Here is a 27,975-nt window from a genome sequence, read left to right on the forward strand (position 1 = left end):
GGCAAGAATTAAACGTTATGAAGTTCAAACACACAACAGCCTTGAAGAGAAATCAACTTGCCTGCTAAGGCACACAGTTTGAAAACTTCATGTCTGGGCATAAATGGTGCTCATTTAACTGCTGTTCAGATTTAAATATGCTAGAACATGTGTTTAGTTTCTTGCAGATTGCATACCCTTACGCAGCAGGTGCAGAAGTTATTGCTTTTTTAACTTAAAAGCACTCCGGCAAAAAATAGAACAGGAGAACTTCTCTTCATTTGACTAGCTAACGCTACTATTTTGATTATGCCAGCAGTTTCATTTTTCCTAAGAACTTGACTGTGCACAGCTACAGAGTGTGTTTGTGGATGTACCCGAGTAACGGCATGCCCAGAAGTCCCAACCATTATTTACAATTCAAACACTAACATCTGAAATACTGTACAAGCTTGGAACATCTTAATACCAGAAATTATGGACTTGCAGAAGTATTCTCTTAAAGATCAGAGCTGATCTGAGGTGCCTGGAAGCCAAACTGAACAAATATGTATTACATTCACCCTACAGTATACTCTAGCACTTTGTATTTCCAGAAGTGTTAAACAACTAAGTCAATTCGATAGTAAAAATACAGAGCATGATAAATCACATTGGTGAAGAGCAGCTCTATTTTCTTCTTTACTTAGAAAACAGACTGCAGACTGAAACAGCCTTAACACAACTTTTCTGGTCTGTAACACAGAGTCTATAGGAGTAAGAAAAAACAAACAAAAATACCACATCAGGCCATGACCTGAAACATTACCCATAGCCAGCCAAAGCAGAGTCAACAACGATAACCTACTCCTAGTTCAGGAGATAAAGTTCCAAACATTGCTCCTAAGCATTTATGTCTGAGCAGCAATCACATCATTCTTCTCGAAGGCCATCATCTTCTGGCGCTATCAAGCTCTACTTTAGTAGAATATCCACCTCAGCAGAGGAAAACATCATGAGGTACTATTGGCTTGACAGCTTAGTTTATCTATATTAGGTTGGTAGTAAATAAGCTTCATTGCTACTTAAGTGAGATTTAGTATCGTTTAGGGTTCAAAGACATACAAGCAAAAGAAAACAACTAGACTTAACAAGGAAAAATTACAGGATAGCTTGGTGTACAATTATTATAGAAATGTGTAATTTTAGTATCTGCACTACTACAGTACCGAAAAGCTCAGACGGAGAATGAAACAGTGTTATCTGAGCGTACTCAAAGCAAGTCCCAAGAAGTCCATTATCTTGATGCAAGACTGGGTAAGATGCAAGATTTAGTAAGAGAAGACAAGAAATGAGAACGGCTGTTAGCATACACTGTCACATGACCAGTTTCAAAAAAGATTAAGTTACCGGGGGTTTCCATCTTTCTCATAAAGTCAGCTCGGATTTTAAGTTAAAAAAACTGGGCCACCCTGCCTTATCACCTATGAAAAGGAGGAATATGGCTTGAATCCCACCAGATCCTTCAGAGTCCTATGTTAGGAATATACATGATAAAAACAGACTTAACTTCTGAAGTGCAGTGATGTTTAGATAAGAATCTTATCTAAATCTGTCATTTATAATGACAGAACCCATCCCTTCCCTCCTACACACAAAAAAAATGTCCATCCTAAGATAAGGGAAATTTGTGAAAAGATCTTAAGCTGCTCTTTTAGTAAAGCTTCAATTCTTCAAAATGCCCCAGCAAATTCTAATGGGCAAATACAATCCACATAAGCTTCAAATCCCTGCCTCCATGGCTCTGTTTTCACTCAACTCATTTGATGACTTTTTTGAATGTTCAATCTTCTCAATCTTTTTTAATTCCCAGAAGAGAAACAACCAGGATTCTCTTTGTTTGAAGATAAGCAGAGCCAGCATTTCTTAAACAGTTTTTCATGCTCTGTTTAAGAATACAAGTGGAGACAAGCAGTGTCTGCTCAAGAAAATTCATAGCACTTCAGAAAAATCCTATGATATGACCACTTGGCTTTTTTTTTCCTTCCCTTAAAATCAACAAGAGCAAGGAATTTTTAACAGGAATGGAAATAGCTTAAAAATTAGGTAACCATCATAAATCTAAACTACCAGAAAATGTCAATGAAACCAATTTTAAAAAGTGCTTAATGAATAATACAAAGATAAATATATCTGATCTTACGTCATAAACCTTAACAACTTATTTCATATAAAGCTTTCTCAAACCATTCCTTTCAAACTCTACACAATACATTATAATATAAACACTCCCACAAACCTCATGGGAAGCAGCAGGGACTTAGACCAAGCCCAGAGACAAGTTTCAATTAAAGGACTACAGAATGAACAGCTCCAGCTTACACAGAGGCTCGGTCTCCTAAGGGTCCAACACAACAACTCCCAGGCTGGCCACAAGGTAACCCAAACCAGAGTTGAGACTGACAGCAGCATATTCTGCACTAGAAAGAGGTATTTGAGATAAGAAAACTCGTACAGTGAATTTAACAGTATGATTGACACTAAACCACACTTCCTCAGCAAGAGTTTTCAGTTATCTTTTCCTCACACAGTCATGAGGAAAAGCCTAATTTATGTTGTCAAGCTAAAAAATTCCAACTTAAAATGAAAAAAACCTCTCAAAGACTTCTGAAAGCATATTACAAAAACCCACCAGCATAATGCTCTAAAATCATCATTAACAATCAACGCAATCAGGTTTGCAGCTCTCTAAATACAGAACACATTCAGAAAAAGCCTATGTGTGAAAGGCCGCAGAGAGAACAATACTGCACTAAGTCCCATCAGAAGCAGCAAAAGCTCCAGCAGCTTCAGAAAAGCGCATAACAGAAGAAAATAATTCTAAAGCTACATAATAAACTGAAGTAAGAACGAAACATCTACTGCTGGTTAGAGATAATTTTTTTTACATGAGGGCAAGACTACGCACCTACTGGTATTCTGGCAAAAAGTCACAATATGAACCCAAACCCAACACCTGCTAAAGAACAACTGCGCTTCGCTGCTGAGTACAGTTACCACCGTGCTGCCAGTCTTCCTCGGTAGCAGCTGAAGTGCTTGTAAGAAAGTGTCTAAAGGAAAAATCCCATCATATTTACCACAGCACTCTGATAATAAAATGGAAGAAGTTGAAATGAGACCACTGATCAAGCTGTTTTCCAAAGCACTATCAAGAGAGGGTGAAACTTCACTGATTATAAGCGTTTTTCTAAGCCTTGTCTAAACCTAAAATTTTCTAAAGCTTCGCAGACAGTTTATTTAACGGATTACTAGTAGAAATGACTTGACAACAGAGCAGGTTCTTCTAGGAGGGTAGGAAAGAATTTTCTTCACTTCAGTAACTTTGAAAGTCTTCACTAGTGTTATAACGCTTATTTTTACTCAACGTATCTTTTGTTAATCTTCCTTCAATAACTACCAAACTACTGACAAGCAACTGCTTATCACTAAAACACTCCAGGATGAAAAAAAATTATGTACAGCTTATATGTATGAGTGTTCTCATATCGCAAATACTCCATAAAAAGCTTTTTTCTTCTATTCTTGCACATGTCTGCTGATATGTGGCAACTCTGCCCAAGGTTTGTTGTCTTGATCAATTAAAAATCCAGTAAATTAAGCCAAATACAAATGTCTTGGATCCAGACTTCAGCACCAATTCACTGAGGCCACAAGACTCAGATTTTTGCTAACATGTCCCCTGATGTATCAAGGGAGTGGTACTACACTCTACCAGCGAGCAAATGAAAAAACTTACAGTAAAGTTTTCAACCATAGAAGGATCTTAACTTTATCCTCCACAGTCATCAGAAGGCTAGAGAACCCAAGCGATCAGCTCAGGATGTTCTACATCTGCAGTGAAGCAATGTCAAAAATAAGTAGTGCCATTCCAAGTAGCAAGTGGTAACTGGACTGTCATCGATTTGAAGAACTAGGTAATTAAAAGTCAGGAATATCTTTGTCAGCCACAGCTTCCTGAGCACTCTGTAGTCACTGAAGCAGCTTTTCTTGTCTCTTTTGCTCGATGAGAGGTACAGAAGATTGACTATATGACACATGGAGTACCTGGAAGCACGCTGTCTAGAACAGTTTCTTTAACTCAGGAAGCAAATCCCCCTCAGCTGTCAAGCCATATCAGTCCAATCATTTTGATCACAACAGATTTCAACAGCACTCCTTGTTAATTGCTCAACCGATTCAAAACTATTTGTGGTATGGAAATAGAGGAATATATATAGGTAAGAAAGTTCTTTCGTTTTTCTGAATCGCTTAAGGTATCAATCAGTAAGGATGACACACTTTCTACTGTAAAAACCAACGTATCAGGGAAGAAGAAAGTCATAGGCATGCAGAGAAATTCTGACTGCATAAACAAGAGTTATACAAGCAAGACGTTTAGGAAAACCTATCCAAAAGGTTATGACCAGAACAAGTGTATAAATTCACTAGTGAAGGAACACCAATGTTGGAAGAGGCGTCACTTTGCAAGTGTCCCTTCTGAGACTGTTTTTCAAGGTGCATTAAAAGCCATGTATCTCAATTTCCAGCCATCCAAGAGCTCTGGTGTTCATGTGTCTTGAGTCCTTCGTCTTCAGCCCCAGCATCAAACCTTCTGTCCATCTCTGCAACTACAATTTCAGACACCAGCTCTTATTCTTACTTCCTTTTCTTGTACCTCATCATCACAATTACTGCCTTTTGACAGCAGCCAAGATCTTTGCAACATTCCTCTTTTGCTGCTTCAAAACAACAGTGACCAGGCAGAGAAGCATCTCAGTACACATTATCTTCTTCCTAATTGAGTGCACTGGAGTCTATCTTGACAGCATCTGAAAGATAATCGGAAGAAAAGCGATTACATTATGATCTGAATAGTACAAGAGCTGCTTTTCGCAAATGCAGCTGTTCAATGCAAATACAGTTCCATTGTTAAGGTTCATGTCTAATGAAATACAAGGCATGCTCTCTTAAGAGTCTGTTGATGTAGGAATAGATTTATTCTTACTACATATTCTTGGTTTTATTGCTTGATTAAAAAAACAACAAAAAAAACCTGAATGAAAATAACTCATTTGGAAAAAGAAAGCTATTTACAATGATTGAACAATAGGCATTTTTTAAGAAAGTGATCCCAAGGCTGTAGTTTGAGCTCTGCATTACAAGTCAACTCACAGTTACAAAAGGGCAATGGCATTTTAATGATTCAGTCCACATGTGGGAGCTTTCCCCAATAGCTGCGAACACTCCATTCTGGTATATATGCTTTAACGATGTTAAATACCACTGTCCTCATCAGAGATATTAATTCAACATAGTTCTTCCCAAACTATTAAGTCTCATTTCCAGCTACGCAGGAAATCACTACAGTCCTGTTTGTGCATCTACCTGGTTTCAAGGTGGAGTTCAGAAAGCAGCTTCCTGTCACTACCTGAGAATAAGTGTCAGCATCTGGTCAGCTAATGGGGGAAAATGAAGGACAGGTTCTCTAGTAACAACAGGACATAGATGAGCTTCAGATAATCCAACTCCTACTGAGATAAGATGCTCTAGCAATTCAGCAGACAAAGCCACAAGGCACTAGTCTCTGTCCAGGACAGTTCTGCCCTTTGACCTCACTGGCATATGCTGCCAAATCTCTACTAGTTCCACATGCTGGCCTGCAGGTACAGCTCAAGTCCTTGGAGAGCAGAGCGAGGGGTCAGTGTCTTAAACCCACTGCCTGCAAAGCTGCAGTACCACACCTGCCTTGTGAACAAGGACAGACAATTGTCAAAGCAGGTACGCTGCAATGTTCATGGTTTTACCTGCCACCTATGACAGGTTCATTACTTTAGGGGAACTTTATCAGGGCTAAACACCCTAGCCAACACTACTTGTACCTGTGTAAGTCAGTGAAACATCAAGTTTGGTTTCTCCGTTCATGAAGAAGCCATTAAGATAATAATTTAGTATTTTCATCTGCTATTTAGTTTTCCTGTAACTCAAGCATTTGGTTGTTCAGTAAAGCAGATGACAATATGGATGGATTTTTCATTTCTACCTTTACAGGGACAGCGACAGTAAGCAGCAGAAGACTCTGCTTCTGGAGCATAGGGGGCAATAGCCTGAGAGAAGAAAAAGGTGGTGATTTCATGAAGAACTGAGGTTGAAACACTTAACACCTGCCAGACAGTTGCAAGTTTGAGTGTGAAGTCTTCAGAACTAGCTACGCCTCACTCCTGCCGCCCCTCTACGCACAGTAAGAAATACAGCATAGCACAACAAAACCAACACAACTATACCTTGCAGGGCCAGTTTGTCATCCTGGGTAGCTTGTCATCATCGGCCTTCTCTGTTGAGTTCAGAGTCCAGAATTCCTTTTTCCCCCTAAGGAACTTAGCCAATTCCTTTAGTAAGCATCTCTAATGCAAGGTGACTCCACAAATGGCTTCTCCATTGGGAAGAAATCTTGCTCTTCAGATGTAGCGAGTAATTCCAAAGTCTTAGCTCACACTTGCCTCAAATCCTCACTCTATGTCCTCCAGCAGTTAGCACTGAGCCTCATTCAAAATTTGACAAGCCTCTGCTACATCATGGAATAAACCACCCTCCAAAGGAACGGGCTCTCCCTGGCTGAGATCTTGGGTAGATCCAGTTTACAAGCAGGTTCCAGTCAGATGGTCATCCAAGTGTTTCCAAGCACCACAAGAAGCAGTGAGTTGTATGGTTAGTGCGGAAGTTTCAAAGAAGTGACTACTGATCAGGGATAAGACATTAACAGTACATTAACAGTACGGATGAGACAAGCAAAAAGACTTCCAAGGACTGGATGAAAACAGCACAGTGTTGGAGGCCTCAAGGAGCACACCCAGAAAAGCGAAGCAATACATTGCAAGAGGAAATCAAGAAGAAATACTGAACCAGTACAACTGCAACACTTGACACTTAAAATCCATAGTGGAGAATGCAATAGTTCAACTAGCCCCAGGAGCAAGTTTTTTACGCAAAGGTTGCAGTTAATCATTGTAACTAGACAGACTCATGAAGCGTTGCTGTGTACGACTAAAAAGCATCAAGTTCTGCAATTTGAAGCCAGTTCAAGCAACGGTGTCAGAAACCTTGTTTCTTAAGCCTTCTACTTTCTGGGCTCTGGCTGCAGAAGTTGAAGAGAAGCCCTCATCATTTTTTCTCTCTTCCAAATAAATTCTTTTCACACCACAGGCACAAGCTTCACCACTATGTGGGAACAACACTTGCTAGTTTGTCCTAATGAAGCCTTCTCAGCAAAAAGGCACTTAAGCTAAGAGAAGCTTAACTAAAAGTAATTAAGCCCGAACACTAATTAACCAAAACTCTCTCAAAAGTTCCTCATAACGATCCCCTCCCCCCCGCGCCGTGTCACTGCTGGGCACTAAGGTAGCCCAGCAGAAACCCACAGCAGCACCACTTGCTTCCTTCTCGTCGAAGGGGGGGGCAGGGCCTGCCTGTCCATTAACGAGCTTTTATCCACCCCGCTCCGCCTGTCAGAGCATCGCCCCAGCGCGGCTCAGAGCGCTGCGCGGGGCCGCCGGGCCTCCCCACCGCGGCACCCGCCGAGGCAAGCGCCCGGCCGGCAGGATGGCAGCGACCCATCCCCAGCGAGGCCTACAGCCGCTTCCGGAGTGCGGGGAGCGCCGGCCGCCCCGCTGCCCCGGCCCGGCCGAGGCCCATCCCGCGCCGAGGCCGGACCGCCGCGCCCGGCCCGGGCCGATCCCCGCGGCCCTCGCCCGCCGGGGCGGGGGACCCCGCTCCCCCTCACCTTCTTGAGGGCGGGCACCAGCAGCCCCCGCCACTTGGGCGCGTTCTCCTCGCTGAAAAACTCGTAGAGCAGCGGCTGCGCCTGCATGGTGCCGCCGAGCCCGGCCCGCTCGGGGAGGCGGGCGGGGCGGGCCGGACAGGGCAGGGCCGGACGCCGCGAGGAGGCCGCCGCGGGAGCGCTGGGCGCCCCTCAGCAGGAGGCCCGGCGGCCCCCCGCCGCTGCCGCCAGCGGCAGGCCCGCAGCGGCGGGAGAAGGCGGCGGCTGCCGCATTCCCCGCCCCCGGCGCTCGGTGGTCGCCCCGAGGGGCGGCGGTGGGCGGCGGGAGGGGGCGGCAAGAGCGGGGTCACGCGGTGCGGCGCGCGGGCCGCGAGGGGCGGGGTCGGACGCCCGGAGCGCGAGCGCCGCCACCTCCCCGCCCTCCCCGGCGCCTGCCCTCGCGCGCACAGCTGGCGGCCGCGGCGCACGCGCGGCTCAGCGGCGCCCGCCCCGCCCCGCTCCGCGCCGGCTGCGCCTGCGCCGCGCCGGCGCCTGCGAGAGGCCTTCCGGCCCCGCCCGCCCCGCCGGAAGGGGCGTCACGAGGCCGCACACTGCCCCCTCGGCGCGCGCCCCCTGCCGGCGGGAGGCGCCGCGCCGTTCGCGGCAGCCGCGGGGCGACCCCGCGAGGGTCCAGCCCGGGAAGAGGCGTGGGGGGCGGAGGGGCTTTGGGTCCACTGCAGACCCCCGAGGAGCTGTGCTGGGGTGAAGAGGAGCTGCCAAATTAACGTATACTGTGATTAAGTTACAAAGGATGTACCCATCATTGACCAATTGACATGATAAACGCTTTCTGACCACCTGCAAAATGAGGGGGTATTTTTCAAGTTTTAGATCGTTCCGCATGACAAGAGGGAGACAGAAGATTAAGTGGTACACTGTTCAGAAGCAGAGTGCTTAGTTTTAACTAATAATTAATAGACACATCGTAAGTAAGAAACTGAATAATTTTAACTAACATTATCAATTATTTCTCAATATAGATGTATATCAAAATTTTCAAAAATTGTAACACACACGTAATAATTAAGATAAGCAACACAAGAGCATCCAGTCTTGGGAGCACTTGCTGGAGGATGATCCCCAGCGCTCCCCAGCGCTGACAAAATAAAGAATGCCGCTTAACAGTATAATTGACTCTGCTGTTAAGTTTATTTCTCTGTTTCAGGGGCAGGCGCAGCCCCGCTCGCAGCCGGCGCCTCTGCGGACAGGCTGCAGTGATGGCCCAGGGCTGTGCTCCCCGTGGGCGGCGACTGATCCCACTGGTACCTTCGCACCAGACAGGGTGGCCTGGGGCACAGAGATGGCGTCTGCCTGTGACAACCGTCTGCTCGGAGCTGGAGGCACAGGGGTGGTGTTGCTGTTTCCTGGAGAGCTGTCGCTCCCTGTTTGAAAGACACCTTCATCTCACATGGGGACCAAGATCAGAGATTATAAATAAACACCCCATTCAAGCAGCACAAGAACAGCCTCAAGTGTGAAAGGAAGCTTGGTTATTGGAAAAAAAGGCCAGAAAAAGCAAAACCACAATGCAAATAAAGACCAGAACTTTAAACAGGACAAAGTCCATGGTGGTCTCCAGGGCCTGGCATGGTAGAGGGAGGAGAATGATGCTGGAGATGAAAAGCTGATCTTCGCTTGCAAGGCAAGGGTCCAGGAAGAGCCCAAGGGCTAGAAAAGGAAATACTGAGCTGCTGTGGAGGAGTACAGAGAGGGAGATAGATGTGTGAAAGCCTTCACTGGCCACTGGAAGGAAGATTTAGGACCAGTTTCCCATCTGGGAGGAGAGCGAAGTACCTGTGCAGATTACTTGGCCAGAGACTGCTGAGTCTCTCTTCATCTCAAGGGCTGGTCACGCAGACACCTGTTTGGAATGGTATTAAAGTTGGGAGTTTCACTTAATTAGTGTTTGTGAAGTGCTCTGAGGACAGAAGATGTTCTTGAGACACTGAGCGATACTTTAGCAGGTAATGGATGGAGCCTCTCAGAAAAAGCTGTCTTAACCCTGCAGCTCCACCTCAGGTATTTTTCTTCCAGACAGAACTGCTATCTGAAGGAGTCAGATTTCTGCTTTGAGAGTACTGCAACAAGGATGAAAGGCAGGAATATTCACGTCTCAGAGCTGTTTGCTTCGTCTAGCAGCCTGCCTGCGTGTTCAGGGACACCATCACAGCCTCTGTGGAGCTGTTGCACTTGCTGCCTTATGATGGAAAATCAGTCTGTTGAAGTTTAAATCTTCAGCTGCCCTCAAGTATGTGCAACACTGGGTGTAAAACTGCACCAGTGCTGTGCTCTGCTCTGCAGGCCCTCTGTTTGGAGATGAAGGTGCTGGGGCTCTCAAGTACCAGTGAATGGTCTGCAGCATCTCTTTCCTTCAAACAAAACAGTGTTTGGTAACGTGAGATTGAAGGCACTGTGTTCAGCCAGTTCAAACTTCGGGTAAGGCCACAGGACAGTCTGAGCCTGAGCTCTGTCTCCACCAGCTGATGGCCTTCCTCTCCTGGCCTTCAGTGCTTTTTCAGTGCCCCATGCCTGGGGGCGTCCTGGGTTTACTGCTGCTGACAGGGCAGTGAGCTCCTCACTGGCCTCTACCTGATCACCCTCACTTCACCACATGGGAGGGTGTGGTTTTGCTTGGCGAGCAATTGAACAAGACAGAGCTATCTCCAGTGCTGTCTGAGGAGCTGTTGCTCCACTGCTTGTGGCAAATAGACCAGCCTGTATGGCACGGTGGGAAAAGTCCCTCGAGTCCACTGAAAGGCAGAGCACACCTGAGAGCTGCTGTTCACCCAAAACTTCCCAGCCCAGGCTTTGTGCCCCATCCGTGATGGCGAGCACAGGCGGGGGAAGCACAGTCAGACACGGGTGCTGGCAGTGACCACACCTGCATGTGTACATCTCCAAGGTGAGGGTGTCTAAGGACCTGGAGGAAGGACTGCAGCAGCCTGGGTGCTTGTTACAGCGTAAGCTCTTGCAGGGAAGAGCACAAGAGTTGAAAACCGGGGGCTGCTTTCATAGGGATGGAGTGACAGAGGAGTTGAGTCATGAGGGGATAGAAGCAGCTCAGTAGCATGGGGAGGTGCAGGGTGGCAGGCAGCGGGATGACCTGCTCTGACGTCAACAAGGGAAGATGAGACTCGCTGCCATTGCTGTCGGAAGGAGTAGGAACCAAAGGCCACAGCCAGTGTAGTGGTGGCTTTACAGGGGTGTACAATGTCTGTGGGTGGCACAGGAACACTCGAGACCCCCGAGTGCTGCTGGAAGAGGGAGAGGAGGATGAGGTGGAGGGTCACAGCAACCCTTTGCCATACTGTTCCGAGGGCTGGCCAAACAACAGGGGCTTACAACGAGTGACAGCACCCCTTTACCCCCAGTAGCTGCTGTGGAGAATGTGAGGAGGCACCACCAGGAGGGACTGCCAGGAGCTGGTGAGGTAGTCCTCCATTCAGCCTGCAAGGCACTGCTAGCAGGAGCTGCCTGTCAGAGCGACGCAAAGGGAACCTGAACGTGTTGAATTTAAATTAGCTTTGAAGGGAAAATCCGCACCCAATGAGATGCTGTCCAAGGAGAGAAGATGACCTCTAGCAACAGTGATGCAGCTGTGTTGTAGAGGATGACACTGAGCAGACGGCAAACCCAGCATTGCTGTCCACAATGAGGATCTGACAGCCCACCGGGGTCCATGTCACCAGACACATTCCCCTAGCTCCTTCTGCACCCCTCAATAGATGACACAGGCCTGGAACATGACTCCCTGTAATCTGTATTTTAGATCTACCTGGAGTGGTTTTGCCACGTTCGCTGGTTTTACCAGCTTTTTTCCCCACCTTTTCCAGTAGATTCCTTCAAAAAGCAGCAGTGCTCTTCGTAAAGCTGAACCCCATGGAGCATAAGAAAACCCCCCACCTGGGGGACACATCCATCCCCATCACTGCTCACAGCATTGCTGGGTTCCCCCAGCCCCATTGCAAGGTCCCAGTGACAAAGCTACAAGAACAGGCAGCCAGCAACATGTGCTTCACCTTGCACAGCTCTTGGTTTCAGTCAAGGGCAGTGGGACACAGAACTTGAACCTGAACCCTGCCTTTTTCAGGTCCCCAGATCCTGTTTCTGACAGGAGCAGGCAGCACTGTATGGAGAAGTGTGCAAGAACAGGATAAGAGCAGTGTTTGTTCCCATCCTCCCAGCTTCCAGGAGCACTTCTGGAATGGACCCAAAAACCCCGGCTTCTTTTTTCTCTAAGAAAGCTCAATGTGGACTGAGACCCAAGCTCATCCCCTGCACTGACCAAACTTTGCTGGCAGGTTGGTGGATGCCCCATCAAGACACATTTCTGCCTCTTAGCAGCAAGGACCTCTAGCTCGGAGGAGAGAGAAAAAGGGACGCCACACAGGTTGTTAGAGAAGCTGCATCAACTAGCTGTAGGCAGAAGTCTTGCTCTAACCTCATGGTGTCTGTGACTCCTGTCAGTCAGCCACATGCTGATCGCCATCTTACATCAGGATAGGGGTGGTGGAAGCTCCCACCGAGCACTGCTCAAGGAAACTTTCGGTTTATGGCGACTGCAGGTCTGGCAAAAGAGACCTTTTTTGCTCTACCGAACATCCAAGCTCCTGGGCTCAGCTGAGGGCAGCTGCCAGCCAAGGAGCTGAGCAGCTCCAGGTGGGGGAGAGGCAGTTTTATAGCACAGACCCCAAATCCTGCAACAGGACAATTCCTCAAAAAGCAGGAATCCTTCACTTCCTTCTCATCTTTCAAGCTAGAGAGCAACATGTGGAAAGCAAAGCTGTCCTGGTTATACAGACAGATTTGAGACAAGCCTACCCTAGCACAGTGCCCCTCTTTTTCCACATGCCATTACCCTGTCCTCTTTATTTTTAGCTCTTCTAGCTGCATCCCAGCATGCATCCTTGTACCAAACGTGCTCAACCAGAATAAAACCCAATAATCTTGTAGCTCCTGTTGCCTGTAATTCAGCAACAGCCCCGAACACCAAGACACTTGGCCACAGCTATTGCAGAAACCTCACAGGAGAAAGCGTGTTTATAGCACATCAGCTATACTGTACTTGGTTAAAATCTAGCTACTTTTTGCACATCAAAGTAAAGCATAGTCCATGGGAAGCAGGATGGAAATCCCCCTTGGGTGGCAACACAAACATGCTGTGAAACACACGCAAGTTCTCGCCTTTTTCTGAGAACTCAGCTTCTCGGCAGTGGGGCTTGCGTTATCACCTCTCCCACAGGGCGGATCTGAGGTTCAGTGTAAGGGAACAGAAGAGATGGGGCCAGCAGAGGTAGTGAGCTTGTGTCCCATAAGGAGGAAAAAAAGCCCTGCTGAAAAAAAAAAAAAACAACACAAAAAACCCCAAACACAAACCAAAAAACAAACAAAAAACCCCCAAACAAAAAAAACCCCACCAACCAAAACACCAAACCAAACCAAACAATAAAACCAACAACAAAAAACCCACAAGAACAAATAAAAAACCCCAAAACACAACAGTCTTGCAGTCAGAGGTAGAAAAGTAGGTGACGGAAGAAATCAGACAAGCTGGAACCTGGACTTAGATACGTATATCCCCTGCCTAAAGGCCAAAAGGGTAAGAACCCTCAAGTGCTCGCCTAAACTGAGTTGAACTCCAGTGGTCTGACCATTCATACATTCAGAAATGCCCAGCTTCTGTGTTTGGCACAAACATTTAATAGCAGAAGTCAAAGCTTGATATGTTCCATTTTAGTCTTACGTGGAAAATTAGTGCAGGTGGTAATCTAATTGTACAACAACATGTTAAAAAAGTTTATTTTACATTATATACATTAGAGAACATATTTCAAAGCATTACCAATCACAACAATAATGCAGGCCATAAATCACTTTAAATTTAGTTCGGTTTTAGTGTATATTATCACAATAAAATATAAAGAACATATACAAAAAAGGAGTCAAACATGTGCATTTTCCTAAAACTTGGCATTTACATACTCCATTGGAAAACAGCAATCAAAAATACTTCTGATCAAAACTAAGCTCCTGTGATGTGTAGTAACCATTGTATTGTTTGAATGAGGTAGTAACTAAATTATTTTGGCCACGTGTTAACATCCTAAAATCAAGAAAAGTGTGAAAATGGTTATAAGGCCAAAAAAAGTCAAAATGACAACATATTTGAGCCATTTCCACAACGTGGAATGTTGCTCCTTTTCATTGTGATGTGAAACTATGTAGTAATATGAACAGTAATACCCATTCTTATCATTGCATACACTAATAATTCAAACACCTATTGCAGTGTTACAGCCAGGTACCACTAGTCTGGGACTGACACCCATCCAGAAGGTATTGTTTTCAAGCATAGAGAAGTAATTGTAAGGACAGTTTTAATTAAATATAAAAATACAGGTGCTTAACTGGTTTGTTTCACAATGAAAACTACCCAAGTAAACTAAAAAAAAAAGAACTTTGAAGCCCAAGTCATAACCACGAAGTCACAGCTTACTTTTGTGACTAAATACATCACAATGCGTTGTGCAAACATGAACACCAGTGTGTTGCATCAAAATTAAAACAAGATTGTAATCCGATTACAGCCTTGGTTACCATTTCTAAAAGTTAAGATTTATTTGTATTAGTAAATTACATATAATAAAATACAATAGCATAGTTAAATGTACTATATTTGTTGCTAGCATCCCACTCTATAATAAACACATGAGAAGTCCTTAAAATAGTACCCGGATTTCTTTTTTGCATCCTCAATGACTTTTACATCTGTACAGGTAAGACTCTTGTACTTCAAAGGAGGATCGCTATCTACAGAAAGTCAGTGTAGGTCTTCAGCAAGAAGTTTCACTGAAAAATACTGCATATGTACAAAGATTACATAACAGTAAATTAAGCTCTTCTGTGGTATCATAATGCTTATGTGTCTATACCACAAACAATTCTCATCTTCCTCTCATGCCACAATAAATTATAAAGTAACTGAAGTTGGGTTACTGGAGCTTTTGTGCAATTTCAGCCAGCCGTGCATGCTGCTGGAGCAGGAGTGTTCTCTGGTCAGGTGAGCTGCCTGCCATCCGCTGTTCTCAGTAACTGTTCTCATGCCCTGCCAGGATATATAAGTTGCTGTTGGCTGTTGGGTTATCCGTCGGCCTGCTCTCCAACACCACGACCCTAAAATGAAAATAAAAAAGCCACAACATCAAGTAAGCCTTCGTTTAAAAACATCCCTGGATATAACTGTAAATATTATTTCCCAGGATCCATCTGACTGGAGGTCACTTCTCTTCCCCTGGACACCTCTAATCCAAAAGCTGCTCAAAAGCAAGGCCAGCCTCAAAGCTTGCTCAGGGTATTGCCCAGGCAAGGTGTCCAAGGGTCTCCCACTGCCTCTCTGGGCTCCTACTACAGTGTTTAACCATCCTCACCATGATGTTTTCCCCCTTTTTATCAGCTGGAATTTCCGATGCCGCAATGTAAGCCTGTCGCTTCTCGTCCTTTCACTGGGGCTTCTGAAGAGGGTCCATCATTCCTCCACTGCCTGAGCTTGTGTTTCCCAGAGCTTTGCAAAGCTAACCCATTCATGAGGCTCCAGTTCTGGAAGTCGTTATTCTGCTCTTTGCCACTGGATGCGACAGATGACCAAAGCTGACTCTTCTGTGAGCATTTCTAGTCTCTCCCTGAGCCCATGTAACCTAAATCCACAGAAACTTCCTCCAGTTCTGAAAGTCCCAGAGACAAAGGCTTCCAGGCTTAGAGAGTCCTCAAGGAAAAGATAGCTACACACAGAATCTTCTCTCTTATTCTTTTCTCACTGTCCACTTTTGGCCAGCATTGGAGACAGGAGACTGGGTTAGCTGGACCTACACTACAACTGCAAAGACCATAAGGGATGTCCTAGATAGAACTCCCTCAAAGTGGAGAAATTGGCAGTCACAATTCTGTTTCACAAACTATTTGAGGGTTTTTTTGTGTGTTTTGTTTGTTTGTTTGTTTTTGTCCTCAGGTAAGAACTGCTAAAACTGCTAAATGGACCAAGATGTTCACAACTGATTTCTCCTCCACAACGAAGGAAGAATGTGGGAAATTCAAACCCATATATTGTGCATTCACTCAAAGAGAGGCTGCTTCCTTCAAAACTATCACTCAGAAAACCTATCCTCTGCTCAACGTGCTCCACAAAGGGAATGGCACCTCATGGCGCAAGGCATTCCCTACTCACCAGGAGAAAGCGACATGCAAGCTCTTATCAGACTGATTTCAGTTTTTTGGCTTCTCAGAATCCCAGTTCCTATGAACTGTCTAGGAAATTACATATGTTACTAGAAAAAGTTTTCACAGCTCAAGCACAAAATATGACAGAGCTGCAAGTAACACGGTAGCTGAAGAAATTGGAATTAAAGTTTATTGCAGTGAAAAGTATTTAAACATTGACTCAGCCTTGGGAGATTATTAGTGCAAGCCAGAAACAGATCAGCTGTCTTTGGGGAAGAGGACATTTTTCCAAGGCAGCAATTTGCAATGTCATGCTCCATTGAGAAGTCAGACTCCTTTTTAAATGGAGCTGTGCTGCTGTCTCTCAACAACTAAGAAAAATGACATAATAAAGCTGAGCTCCACGCATACCTCACTGGAACAGAGAGAATAAACCCCTCAGGTCAGAGAAGAGTATTACTTACAACTACCTGTTACCAAAAAGCTACCACATATTGCACATAGGGCAGAATCCTCAACCCCCAGCCAGCAATAATTCCTGGTAACGAGCAAATAAAGCGACAGCATCATTCACTGCTGTTGATGTTATGGGCTCTGCATCAAGCCTGGAGAAGCAGAAAACAGAGAAAACCTTGGGTTGATGAGAGGCTTTTTTGGTAGTTCTAAAGATGCCACAAGAGAGTGAGTTTATTACAAGTGGCATAAGACGGAGGCAATTCTCACAAGAAAAACTAAAGCCTATCTTCGCACTTCATAGGAATACAGTACTGGTGAAACCGTGTTGTCAGCACGCACTCCCCAGAAGATAAAATATCTGATGTTTTCATGGCTGTTACGGAAGTACAAAGTTCGATAGCAGGGCAGAGAAAGTTAAGGAAGTCAATGACACTCCTAAAATAGTTACTGATTCAGCAAGCTGGTATCTGATGGATCAGACAGACACGGTGTTAATGTCCTGCAAAGCAGACACCAAAAACCAGCTACGCTGGGAATTACCAAGAGCTCTTACAAGACCTAAGCTGTCATGTTGAGAGGACAACAGCAGAATTCCCTTCTGGGGGTGAAAGCAAGATATTTATATTTTAAAGTATTTTTTGCATTTGTCTCAAGAAGTAGATCTTGATGAGCTACTGCAGCAAAGCATCTCACAGTAAAGATTTCACCAAGTTAAACAAGAGAGTTACAGCACGAAAAGGAAGATGCTCCTGGAGACTGTGACTGCAGCCAAGTAGGAGCTTGCGACTGCAGCCAAGTAGGAGCTTGCTAGCATGGCTGAGTACTTCTGGAAGCCCACAAACACTTTTACTTTTTTTTTTTTTTTTTTTTTTTTAAGAAAGAAAAGTAAACTTGAAGGGCCGAAAGGTAGATGTGCACAAAGGAATGAATAATATGGCTAAAAAAGGAATCACAAGAAACAATCAAACAGAACTTTTACAAGGTAGAAGGAACACACATTCTTCTATTTTAGCGTGCCACGTTCACTTCTCTTCATACCTGTCAGATCCCAGAAGCCTGAATATCCTCGTGTTATCAGAAATTTCTTGTGTGATCTAGACAAAAAGAGAAAATAATTGACTATGTTACCAATTTACTGCTCATTTAAATCAGCTAGAGAATTTAATGCAACTGTCAAATGAGATCTCAAAGTTTTATGTAATTCCTGCCACATTATGTGAATTCCTCTGGTAGCAACTGCAAGCACAACAGCAGTGCTCAGCACTGCACAGCATCCAGACTACTAGTGCAATTCTCTGTATAGCCATGACTGAAATACGCAGCTGTAGGGTGCAATTTGTCTCACTCTAGAGTAGATATCCAAAATGACTCAAGTAAATCACACATAAACCACATTTTTTAAAAATTCTGAATCATAGTAGTGATACAGTAGGTTCATATTCTGAAAACCTTACAAGAGAAACAATCTAATTTGTGATGCTCATGTACATTGTGAAAAGAAAAAATAGTACTTTGACATTTCAGACTCGTGCAATAGAGCTCTGTTCACCACAGGTGAATTGTACTTGTGTGATACTTTTTTATGATCACATGAATACCAAAGCACCAAAGAAAACATCACGTTAATCAAATGAAGCACATTCTTGAGAGATTCTTCACTCCTTCCCAGATCCTAGTAGCATTATCTGACTTAGTGAATTCACTTATGCCACAGAGAACTTGCAAGAGAATTTTAATTCAAAACAACAAAGTTCCCTACTTTGTTAAGAAAAGGACTTCCTGCTTGCTGTGGGGCTGAGCCTGCACAATCTTGGCGCAAATTTCAAGCTTCCTGTCTCAGAATTCACACAGTTCCCTGTTTCATTCTTCCCACTCAACCAAACCACTGTGGAAGGTCACGGTTGTGTAAGGAAATAACTTTGCAAGCAGCTCAAATCATCCCAAATTACATCAACTGATACAAGATTAGGGAACCTGAACTAATAATGTCTTCAAAGACAGACTGCAAAGTTAGGTTGGTCAGGTTTTTGTCCCATGTAGTAGCTTCCTACATATTACATAGCATAGAATTCCTCAAAAGTAATGAATATGGTAGAGATTTGAGCCTGGTAACACACGCTTCTCATATTACAGATTAAAATGACTGGTTTTTGTTTTTTCTTCTTCTTCTTCATAGCTGTGGCTAGTAAGGACAGTCAAGAGAGATAAGGCCCAAGAGCTTAACCCTAGATATGTTCTACAGGTAAAAAGTTTTGGGGTGGCTTGTTTTCTGACAGCAACTCAGTTCTGCCTTCTGTTCTTCATTTAGGCACTGGCTTTGGCTTGACAATAACAAAGGAAGAAGACAGCAAAGACAGCATTCCTTGTGCTTTACATAAATAAAATACAGCATCCACTCGTGCTGCAGCACTTTAGGTCATGTCCTCTAACAACTGGACCAGAGCTACTGAGTGCCAACGGGTGGAGGAACCCTCTGAGCCCTGCAGAATGCTGCCAGCAGGAGTCCAGAGCTGGAGAAGTGTCTGGCAGTGTCATCTCATCCTCTTGGTCTGTGCTAACAGGAGGGTGCTGCACTTCACCATTATGAGTTCTTGGAAGAAGGACAATCATGCCTGGGCATCAAACATGCACAGATGCCACAAGAACCATTTGCAGACTTGTAAATAAGAATGAGTCTGACTCTAGTCTTTGGTCTAACTTCCCACAAAGAGCAGCCTTACTGTCAACACAGATTAGGTCAGCTGTGGCTTTGTGCAAATAGATGTAGTTGTATAACAATGTGGAATATCTCAGCTTGGTATGGTGTGACTGTACATGTACCTTAAAATACAATTAGTCATAATGAGCTCAATTTCTCAGCCGATGAAACAACTGGTGAAGTTCGTAAACATTCTTTAATAACCAGATTAAAACACTCATTAAAATCCTACAAAGCATGTTTACAGCAAGAAAAAAAAGCGCTCAGAAGGTACTTATAATAGTTTAACAATGTCTAAAGATCACATCAAACTGGCTGAAAAAAGGGACTACATAGAAATTTTAGAAAAAAAACCTTTAGGTCCATCTGACATTTCTCTCCTGAGAATGGAAAATACTTCTTGTGAAAGCTGGTCACTAAAATTGTTGAAGTACTCATAAGCCAAGGGAACATGGAAGAAACTAAAAAACAGGCAACTCATTTGACACTGTGACAAAAAACTAAGCTCAGCAGTGCATTGTGCAACCACTGGCAAGCCCCAAATTTTGGTATCCACGTGCAAGAGGCTAAAGGACTGACACTGTTCTTCAAAGCAATTGAAGGTGAAGAAGATTAGTGTTACCAAAAATCTGGCTTTGATATTTTCTATGGCATCATGGCCTGGTCTCTTGTTGCTTTCTGCTTCTCATGTTGGACTTGACAGGGCCTCTTGTATAGCTTCACTAATTAGTTTGTAGCTTACGAAACACGCTTAAAATGCAACTCCACCTTCCAGGTCTAATTTAGGAAGTTACTGAGATGTTTTACACTTTCAGACCACAAAATTATGGATTTATCCTCTCTTTGGTTTTTATGAGAAGCTAGAATTTGAAGCAAAATGCAGTACTCACCTCATTTGATCTAAAGCTTCTTCCTTGCATTCCGTGTTTCCAGAATGCTAACACACTGTCTTGTAGACAGACTGGTAACAAAGAACATTGGAATCAGTTTTGAGGCAAAATGGCCACTCATGCTTTTAAGACCAAAAGCATATGACTGCAATTTTGAAATTTGAGCATGTATGTTTTATTGTATCGTTTTCACTCACGAAGACTGCAAAATGTCTCACAGGAATTACTGAACCTGCCTCAAAAGTAGCTGCATTTATATATTCCTTTGTTTGTTTAATGAATAAGGTTTAAAAATATTCCCACTCAACCAGAAAAAGTTCTAAAATTGTCCTTTTCTCTAGTCCTAAATATGTCTTTTTCTTTAAACAGTAAACCCCTCCTTGTTCTAATACTAGCAGAATATATACATTGAATTTTAGCTGAGAAGTTACAGGGATACTGCAGCGACATTCTTCACTTTCCCAGCAACTGTTGGCTAATATTGCTTCTGCAATAGAAATGCAAAGATTTACAGAGCCCTCTATTTCCCAACCCTTCCCCTTGTCACAAAGGTGGTGACAGACACCTCCATTTGAACCCTTTGAAAGGAAATCAGTCCAGGGCCTTCCTCAGAGAGAGGGCAAGTGTGTAGGTCACCAGGAAGAATCCGTCCCACCTGCATCCAGCATCTTGACTTTGGGGAGGTATGCAGGAAAGAGAGCAGAGCTCTTTGGAGACACAACCAGGCCAGAACAGGACACTGGTAGCTTGTTTGTGACAGGCAGAGGGGACTGCAGCATGTGCAGAGGTCCCACAGTGAGCAGCTTCAAGTATATGTACTCCTCCCCTACCAACAGCAGCCATAAAAGTAATGTTTTCCATGACAATGACTTTTTGTCTCCTTCTCTGTGGGACACTATGTTTGAAGCACCTGAAACTTTAAAGCTTCTCCTCAGAAGTAAATTCCCTCCAACTCCTTATTTTTGTTCCTACTGTTCCTCCTCTTCTGGTGCTACCCTCCATCTGTGCACACATCCTTCCTCGTCCCTCTTTCAAAAGCATGTGATGCAATCCAGATATGTAACTGAAGAACTGTTAAAATAAGTGTATTCTGTCTTTGTTTCACAAATCTAAATCATCCAGATTTTTCACAAGAAAATAAAATTTACGTAAAGTGTGACATAATTTAGTCTTTAAGCTGCTTTATAAACATGGACTGCGTGATCACACATGCAGATTGAGTTAGCCATGAGAGTTTCACAGGGTTTATGTAGGTTAACATATTCCTTTAGAGGCTGTCATATACTCAAGACATTCAGCTTTATCAGGAAGACTCCAGGGTTATTACTCCATTCCAATTGCTCATAGGGAAGCCCATCACACAGTGGGCTGAACCTTTCACTGAGTCTTCTCACACAAAGCTAAATGCATGAGATAGTGTTTCAAATGCCAAAGACTTGACAGTTTGCATCTCTAATTCTGTACTGTCACAGTAAGCGAGTTAATAATAAATTATCTCGAGTTGGAAGGAGGGACCCATAAGGACCAGAGTCCAACTCCCTGCTCTTCACAGGACTATCTAAAACTAAATCATATGACTAAGAGCGTTGTCAAGATGCTCATTGAACTCTGACAGGCTTGCTGCTGCAATCACTTCTGTGGGTAGCCTGTTCCAGTGACTGAGCATCCTCTGAGTGAAGAACCTTTTCTTGATGTCCAGTCTGAACTTCCCCTGATGCAGCTTCATCCAATTTCCTCGTGTCCTATCAGTGGTCACCACAGATAGGAGATCAGCACCTCCCCCTCTGCTACCCCTCTTGAGGAAGGTTGTAGACTGCAATGAGGGCACCCCTCAGCCTTCTCTTCTCCAGGCTGAACAAACCAAGTGACCTCAGCTGCTCCTCGTAAGTCTTGTCCTTGAGACCTTTCACCATCTTAGTCCTGCTCCCTCCTCTGGACACACTCTAATAGTTTGATGCCCTTCTTACAATGAGGCACCCAAAACTGCACACAAGCACTTGAGGTGGGGCTGCACCTGTGTGCTGTCGAGTGGGACAATCACCTCCCTCAACTGGCTGGCAATGCTGTGCTTCATGCACGCCAGGACACGACTGGCCCTCTTGGCTGCCAGGGCACACTGTGGACTCATCTTTAGCTTGCCATCAACCCAAACCCTCAGATCTCCTTCCGTGGGGCTACTCTTCAGCCTCTCGTTCCCCAGTTTATATGTATAACCAGGATGACCTCATCCCAGGTGCAGAATCTGGCACTTGCTCTTGTTAAATATCATATGGTTGGTGATTACCCAGCTCTCTAGCCTATCCAGATATTCAATATTAATAATGAATCCAACTTACCTATTGATTCAATCTGAAAGTCAAATGTCAGCTCCGATGACAGTTTGCGGCTGGATTTTAACCTGCCTTGCAGATTCACTATTTTTATGCAGCCTAGACAATAAATACAATATGTCAACCAAGAATTAAACTTCAATATATGACCTAATTTGAAGACAGACAGTATGCAAGTACATGCATAAGTATATATTTAGTTGATACTAAAACTTACAATCCAAACACACCAAAATGGTATCTCTCTCCAGCTGTGTTACATGTACAACACTTGTCTCTGTAGTGTCTATAAAAAAATGACACTGTTAGTTCGTAGCATAAATTACCATGAAATTTGAAATGGAAGTTCTAGAGATTGAGGCAATTTAATGGGTTAGTGTGTTTTTATCTACTTAAAATGATCACCTTACCAGTGACATTTCTCTTCTCTTAGAGAGGCATGTCCACTTATCCAACATGTTGACTGTGACAGGAAAACTGAAGCTGTAACATTTAAGTATAGACTTAATCCAGCCTTTTCTGAGCCATGTCACAAAAGCAAACTCATGTGTACATTGTTCTCCCTTTATTCTCTGTTGGTGTCACTTAATAGTGCTGTTGCAAAAAAAAAGGCAGATATGAGACCATCCATACTAAACCTGAATGCTGTTTCATTCCATTTCAATTCCGCCTTTATTTCTAAATCTTGCTATGGATGTTTTTATTAGTACTTAATTCTTGCTGCTATTTTCAGACCTTGCAAAAATAGGGGATTATTTTCTTCTCCAAAGTAGGAGATTATTTCCTTCTCCAAACTCTTAAAAGAAGGGTTACCTTCACCTCTTCGGGGTTACAGCTGCAGTAGTCTCCATCACAGCAAACAGTGGAATCTGATTCACAAGTAATTAGTGGACATATCAACTCAAAAGAGATGTATAATTTTGGTCCATTTGTTTGTTATAATATTAAAATTCACAAAAAGCAGCTCTTACTAATTCAGTATTACTGCCAGTGATTCTGTAGGCATTCTTTCACACAGAAAAGAGAAACCCATTAAATCTGTTAGAGATAAGAAATTAGAGCATGTTACCTAAAATACAAAAGCAGCTTTCAGTTAAATAATAAAATCCATGGTCTTGCTGATAAGCAAAAAACTCCTCAAGAATGATGGCAGAAATGTGCTCCTTGAGATTGTCCCTCCATTTATTTTTTGCTGTTTGTCTTCAAAGGTATAAATTTATGCTCTTAACCAATTTCTAATGTATGATCTTAACCAAAGGTGGATACAGCCATGATGAAAACATGCGACAGAAGGACTGGAGGATATACATCTGCGCAACCACATTATGTGATGTGGAAACATGCATGGCACTGGCTGAAGCTGACAGGAGAAAGATGGCAAGGGCAGAAACCCCCTGCAGTAAGTCTCTGCCAGCTAATTTTTGTAAAACATCTTTATTGGACGCTTACGAAAAAAGTCAAATGTCAAACAATGAAATGGAAGTTATTTGTGACCATATGGTACACACTTTCCTCATTTAAAGAACACTGAAAAATCTGTTTCACTGCATGACCACTTTCCTGCCAGCAGAGGACAGGAAAAAAAACCAAAAAACAAAAAACCACCAAACACAAAACACCCCAAACCACAAGAGTTTAAATTAGAGTGGTCAAACAAATAGGAGAAAGTAACAACACGGCCACAGAGAACACACAAATGATTCAAGGAGGCTAAAGTAGTATTTTTGGAAGGCACAATGCAATGTTAAATTTCCATATTAAAAAAACCCCACAAACCAAAACAAAACAAAAAACTGGGAAGTGATTTTATTCTTGTATTTACATACTAATGCAGACAATACTGAGAGAAAGATGACAAAACTTCATGGGTCAAAGAATTTCTCTTCAGTTTGCTACTTCTATGGACTCTACTAAGTCACAAAGTATGTCACAAACAGATATATGAGTTTGCAAATAAAATGCATTAACTCTGAAGCAGTTAAGTGCATTAATTTGCCATCCACTGATCACTTTGGTTCTTGCAGCTATGCTTTAAACTGGGTCAAAATCTGATGCACTTCCCAGCAGCAAGAAAGTCAGCAGGCATCCTCCTAGTGGAAACTGTACTACTTAGGGAATTCCACAGTACACCATCAGCCAGACTCATATACACGTATATGCCAGCACAGGGCTATGCATAAATTCATCATGGATCAATGAGGACTCTATACCTCATAATAAAGCTATTTACTGATTCTAAATCTGCAAGCTATGACTGGGGTCAGCTCACTACTGCATCTAGGTTTAGGGGGGAACCTTGCAATTCTCGAAAAGTAATTTTTAGCATGCTTCCTTCATTAGAGAATTTCTACTGTTGCTCAGATGGTAGCCTCCTCACACACAGCACCTGGACCAGTGATGGACAGGTACTTCGTTTCCTGCTACCAGTGGTCCTAATCCCTTCCGCTTTCCATAAACATCGGAAGAATAGAAATACGCTGTCTCTCTGCAGGAGGCTTATAACACCACTTCTAAACACACTGGCTTATTGCAGAGTCAAACCACACCTACAGCAATGTTGAAAGGAATTGCTCAGAGTGTAATTTGATTAAAATCTATTAAATAAAGAGAAGTCATGGTGCCAGGCTAGAGCACAGAACAGCACAGTGGGTAACAGCCATGTACAGCCTGATTTATGGAAGTGCAAGAAGCCACACCTCCATCCTCTGCTATATTCAACATGTCAAGAAATCCAGTCAGTTCAAAAAGCAGATACATTAAAAAAAAGTGCATGTGCATGCAGGTACAACCAGATACCCCTTTAAATGGAGAACTTAAAATTATCACTTAGACTTAATGGTTTAGCCTTTGGTTTCCTCAGGGGAAACTACCTTTCTAGTGCTTCAGCTATAATAGAAGAGCAAGGACCATTTCTGAATCCAATTACAACAGCACACAAACCTGTTTCTGTAAACCATGAAGAGGTAGAATTTGGGTTGACAGTCTCAAACTTCACCACCTGGTTGAAGTCTCTTCCTCTACTGACACCGACACAAACTAAAGGGAATTCCTGCTCAGGGACTACCAGCATTTCAAACAATCTCAGCGGACAAGGTACAGGAAAATCTATGTGCTAGATTAAGAAACAAAAATAGATATTAGAAAGGAAACAAGTTTAGTCTGAGTTGCTATTAGCTATTTAAACTCTATGGTAAATTTTAGGTAATACATTTTGTAATATTAATTTTACTTCTCCAGGTCCAGGTAACAGTAATTGATAGATACAAAAAGTGTGAGTTAAGTTTATTTAGAGAGGCTTCATCCTGACTCAGTTAAAATACGATAGGATGTCTTTCATCATGTGTGTGCTGCGCAGCTACCCAGAGATGCCAAAAGTGCTATACCTGCCACTGCTCTCCCTGACTATGGAGTCTCTAAGCCTTGTTTCCCAGGCTGATCAAGTTATAGCAGCTGCCCCTCTACAAACATCAGTCCACCCTGGCTCTGTCTCTTCAGGTGGTGTCACATGGGAAGATAACAAGCATTTCTGGGCACCTCCAGTGTCACAACACATAGAATAAGTGGCCACCTTCTCTCTGGTACGGGAGCATGCCTCCTGTTAACCCATGTTATCACTCCACCATGTCTCATCTCAGTTTGTCAGCCAGAGTTTTTCTTACTGAAGTGTACCGCAAAACCAAGAACATCCCTGTAAATATTTCGAGTCAGTTAATACATATTACGCATTAAATTACGCATAAATAGAACTGAACTTATCATAATATTACCTTGATTAACATAAATTTTTGCATTGGTTCAACCCATTCTAACAAAACAATGCTAGACTGTAGTGCTCCACAAAGGTACTTATGACCCGTGTAGGGATTCCTCACTGCCAAAAAAGGAGAGGTAAAATACATTAGTGTACTAAGCAAATACAAATTATAAACAATTTCCAACTAAATAACAGTCCATACAATTTTGGAATACACCCATCACCACTCTAATCTTTTTTATAAAGAAGCTGCTGAAAAGTCAACATCCACACTATGAAAATGGTGACATTAATCATGCTGGAGCAGGGGCTGCCCTTCCACTGGGCATGAACAGCTGGTGCCAAATAAGCCATAATAAACAGGACTCCCACAAGAGCACTGTGGAACATTTCACTTCTCCAACTCAAAATGAAGTGGGTTTGGTTTTGTTTTTTAAGACTAGTAGGTGGGATTTACTATTTTACATAGTCTTAAAAAAAATAGTTGACTGCATACACCTTTGAAGCATCTTGCCCCACCACGTTGGTTTGCCTAAGCTATCTCCAAATTCATCATGGGAAGCTATTACAAGAATGGCTTTTTCTGTGACACACAGTTATCCAGCAGGCACTGAACACTCACTGTCACTTGAGAACTGCTCAGCTACCTTCCAAGCACTGTCACAGCAAGTCTGAAATCTGGCAGGTCTATATTCTTGATTAACTCTTCTAGATCAGCAGGAAATTCAGTGGTGTTTTTTTTTTTTTTGAAGTGTCATAATCTATTTCCACTCAACTGCTCTTCTACTATTGTTTGTCAGAACTTAACTAAAAATTGGAAGAGAACAATAAAGTTGCAAAATTGGGCACTGTGAAATATGAAGTTTCACAACTTTAATTCTACAGCATTGACAAAATGTCACTGCTTAAGCACTGCGCTAGCATATTCATTAAGATGAACAAGTGTTACTTTGCACTTTGTACAACTACATCTAAAGACCAGATTTTAAAGCACAGTAAAGTGACTGTGAGCCATCAGGCAATTAAAAACACAGTTCAGATAACAAGCTTCTACAATCCAACACCATCTACACAACTGAAATACACTCATACTACCTTACTGCCAAGGAAATCCACTAAGCAATCCCTTGGCACCTTAAACATCAAAGCTTAATTTCATTAATCTCAAATTCTTACTCAATGTCAGTCCAACCGACTGCAAACTGCAGCAAATAATGCTTGGTGTGACCCTTAGGAAGGCGGAACTCAGTAGCAGAAACCACAAAATGTGCAATTACCAACACCTATAAGGTGGAAAAACAAGAGCAGAAGTTCTTGTCTTTTCCTGCCTCCTGTGGCACTGCTGCTTCCCCCAGGCCAAGGGATACCGATGGTGCCAGCATGAATGGAGCCCGAGGCCGCATGTCGTAAGCAGGGCAGGAGGGGGGAATCTATCATTTCTCCCCTTGGACCTGCCTTTTGCAGCTGCCCTTGTTGCTATCACAAATTATCACTTAGGCCTATCATGCAAGGAGAACTCCTGGCTCATCAGGCTAAGCTATCTCTGAACAGCAGGACAGCAGCCTCCACGTCCTGCGGCACTCTCATTAAATTCTGTGCCTGTTGGTACAGGAACAGATCACAGAGGAGCACGCCACCAGGTTTCTCATGTCATAAACAGAGATCTGAAAACATATGGACTTCCAAATTAACTTTCATGTCAGAAAGCCAGCATTCATGTCACTCCACCTCTTCAGGTGTTCCCTTCAGCATCCATTAACATTCACGGTTTGACAAGATGCCTCAATTAGGGCAAGGCCTGGACGTACATAGCAAACAGTTTA

At 43.4% G+C, this 27,975-nt stretch overlaps 2 protein-coding genes across 9 annotated transcripts in view; both read right to left on the minus strand.

Annotated features, from left to right (window-relative positions):
* The window catches only part of SOS1 (SOS Ras/Rac guanine nucleotide exchange factor 1), a 50,795-nt gene extending 42,528 nt beyond the window's left edge, over positions 1-8,267 (minus strand). For 2 of the 5 annotated variants that reach the window (XM_065630778.1, XM_065630777.1), the window contains exon 1: positions 7,775-8,267. In XM_065630778.1, the coding sequence (XP_065486850.1) occupies positions 7,775-7,861 (87 nt within the window). In that variant the 5' untranslated portion in view covers positions 7,862-8,267. The other 3 variants (XM_065630779.1, XM_065630780.1, XM_065630781.1) reach the window with 3 other exon arrangements.
* A 5,251-nt stretch (positions 8,268-13,518) lies between these two features.
* MAP4K3 (mitogen-activated protein kinase kinase kinase kinase 3) overlaps positions 13,519-27,975 on the minus strand; it is an 84,670-nt gene continuing 70,213 nt past the window's right edge. For 3 of the 4 annotated variants that reach the window (XM_065630665.1, XM_065630664.1, XM_065630667.1), the window contains 7 exons: positions 26,166-26,269; positions 25,339-25,510; positions 22,616-22,684; positions 22,405-22,497; positions 20,069-20,139; positions 17,519-17,574; positions 13,519-14,983 (listed from right to left, as the gene is read on the minus strand). In XM_065630665.1, the coding sequence (XP_065486737.1) occupies positions 14,896-14,983; positions 17,519-17,574; positions 20,069-20,139; positions 22,405-22,497; positions 22,616-22,684; positions 25,339-25,510; positions 26,166-26,269 (653 nt within the window). In that variant the 3' untranslated portion in view covers positions 13,519-14,895. The remainder of the gene's footprint in view (positions 14,984-17,518; positions 17,575-20,068; positions 20,140-22,404; positions 22,498-22,615; positions 22,685-25,338; positions 25,511-26,165; positions 26,270-27,975) is intronic. The other variant, XM_065630666.1, reaches the window with a different exon arrangement.

Source organism: Caloenas nicobarica, chromosome 3 (assembly GCF_036013445.1).
Source record: "Caloenas nicobarica isolate bCalNic1 chromosome 3, bCalNic1.hap1, whole genome shotgun sequence".
Lineage (NCBI taxonomy): Eukaryota > Metazoa > Chordata > Aves > Columbiformes > Columbidae > Caloenas > Caloenas nicobarica.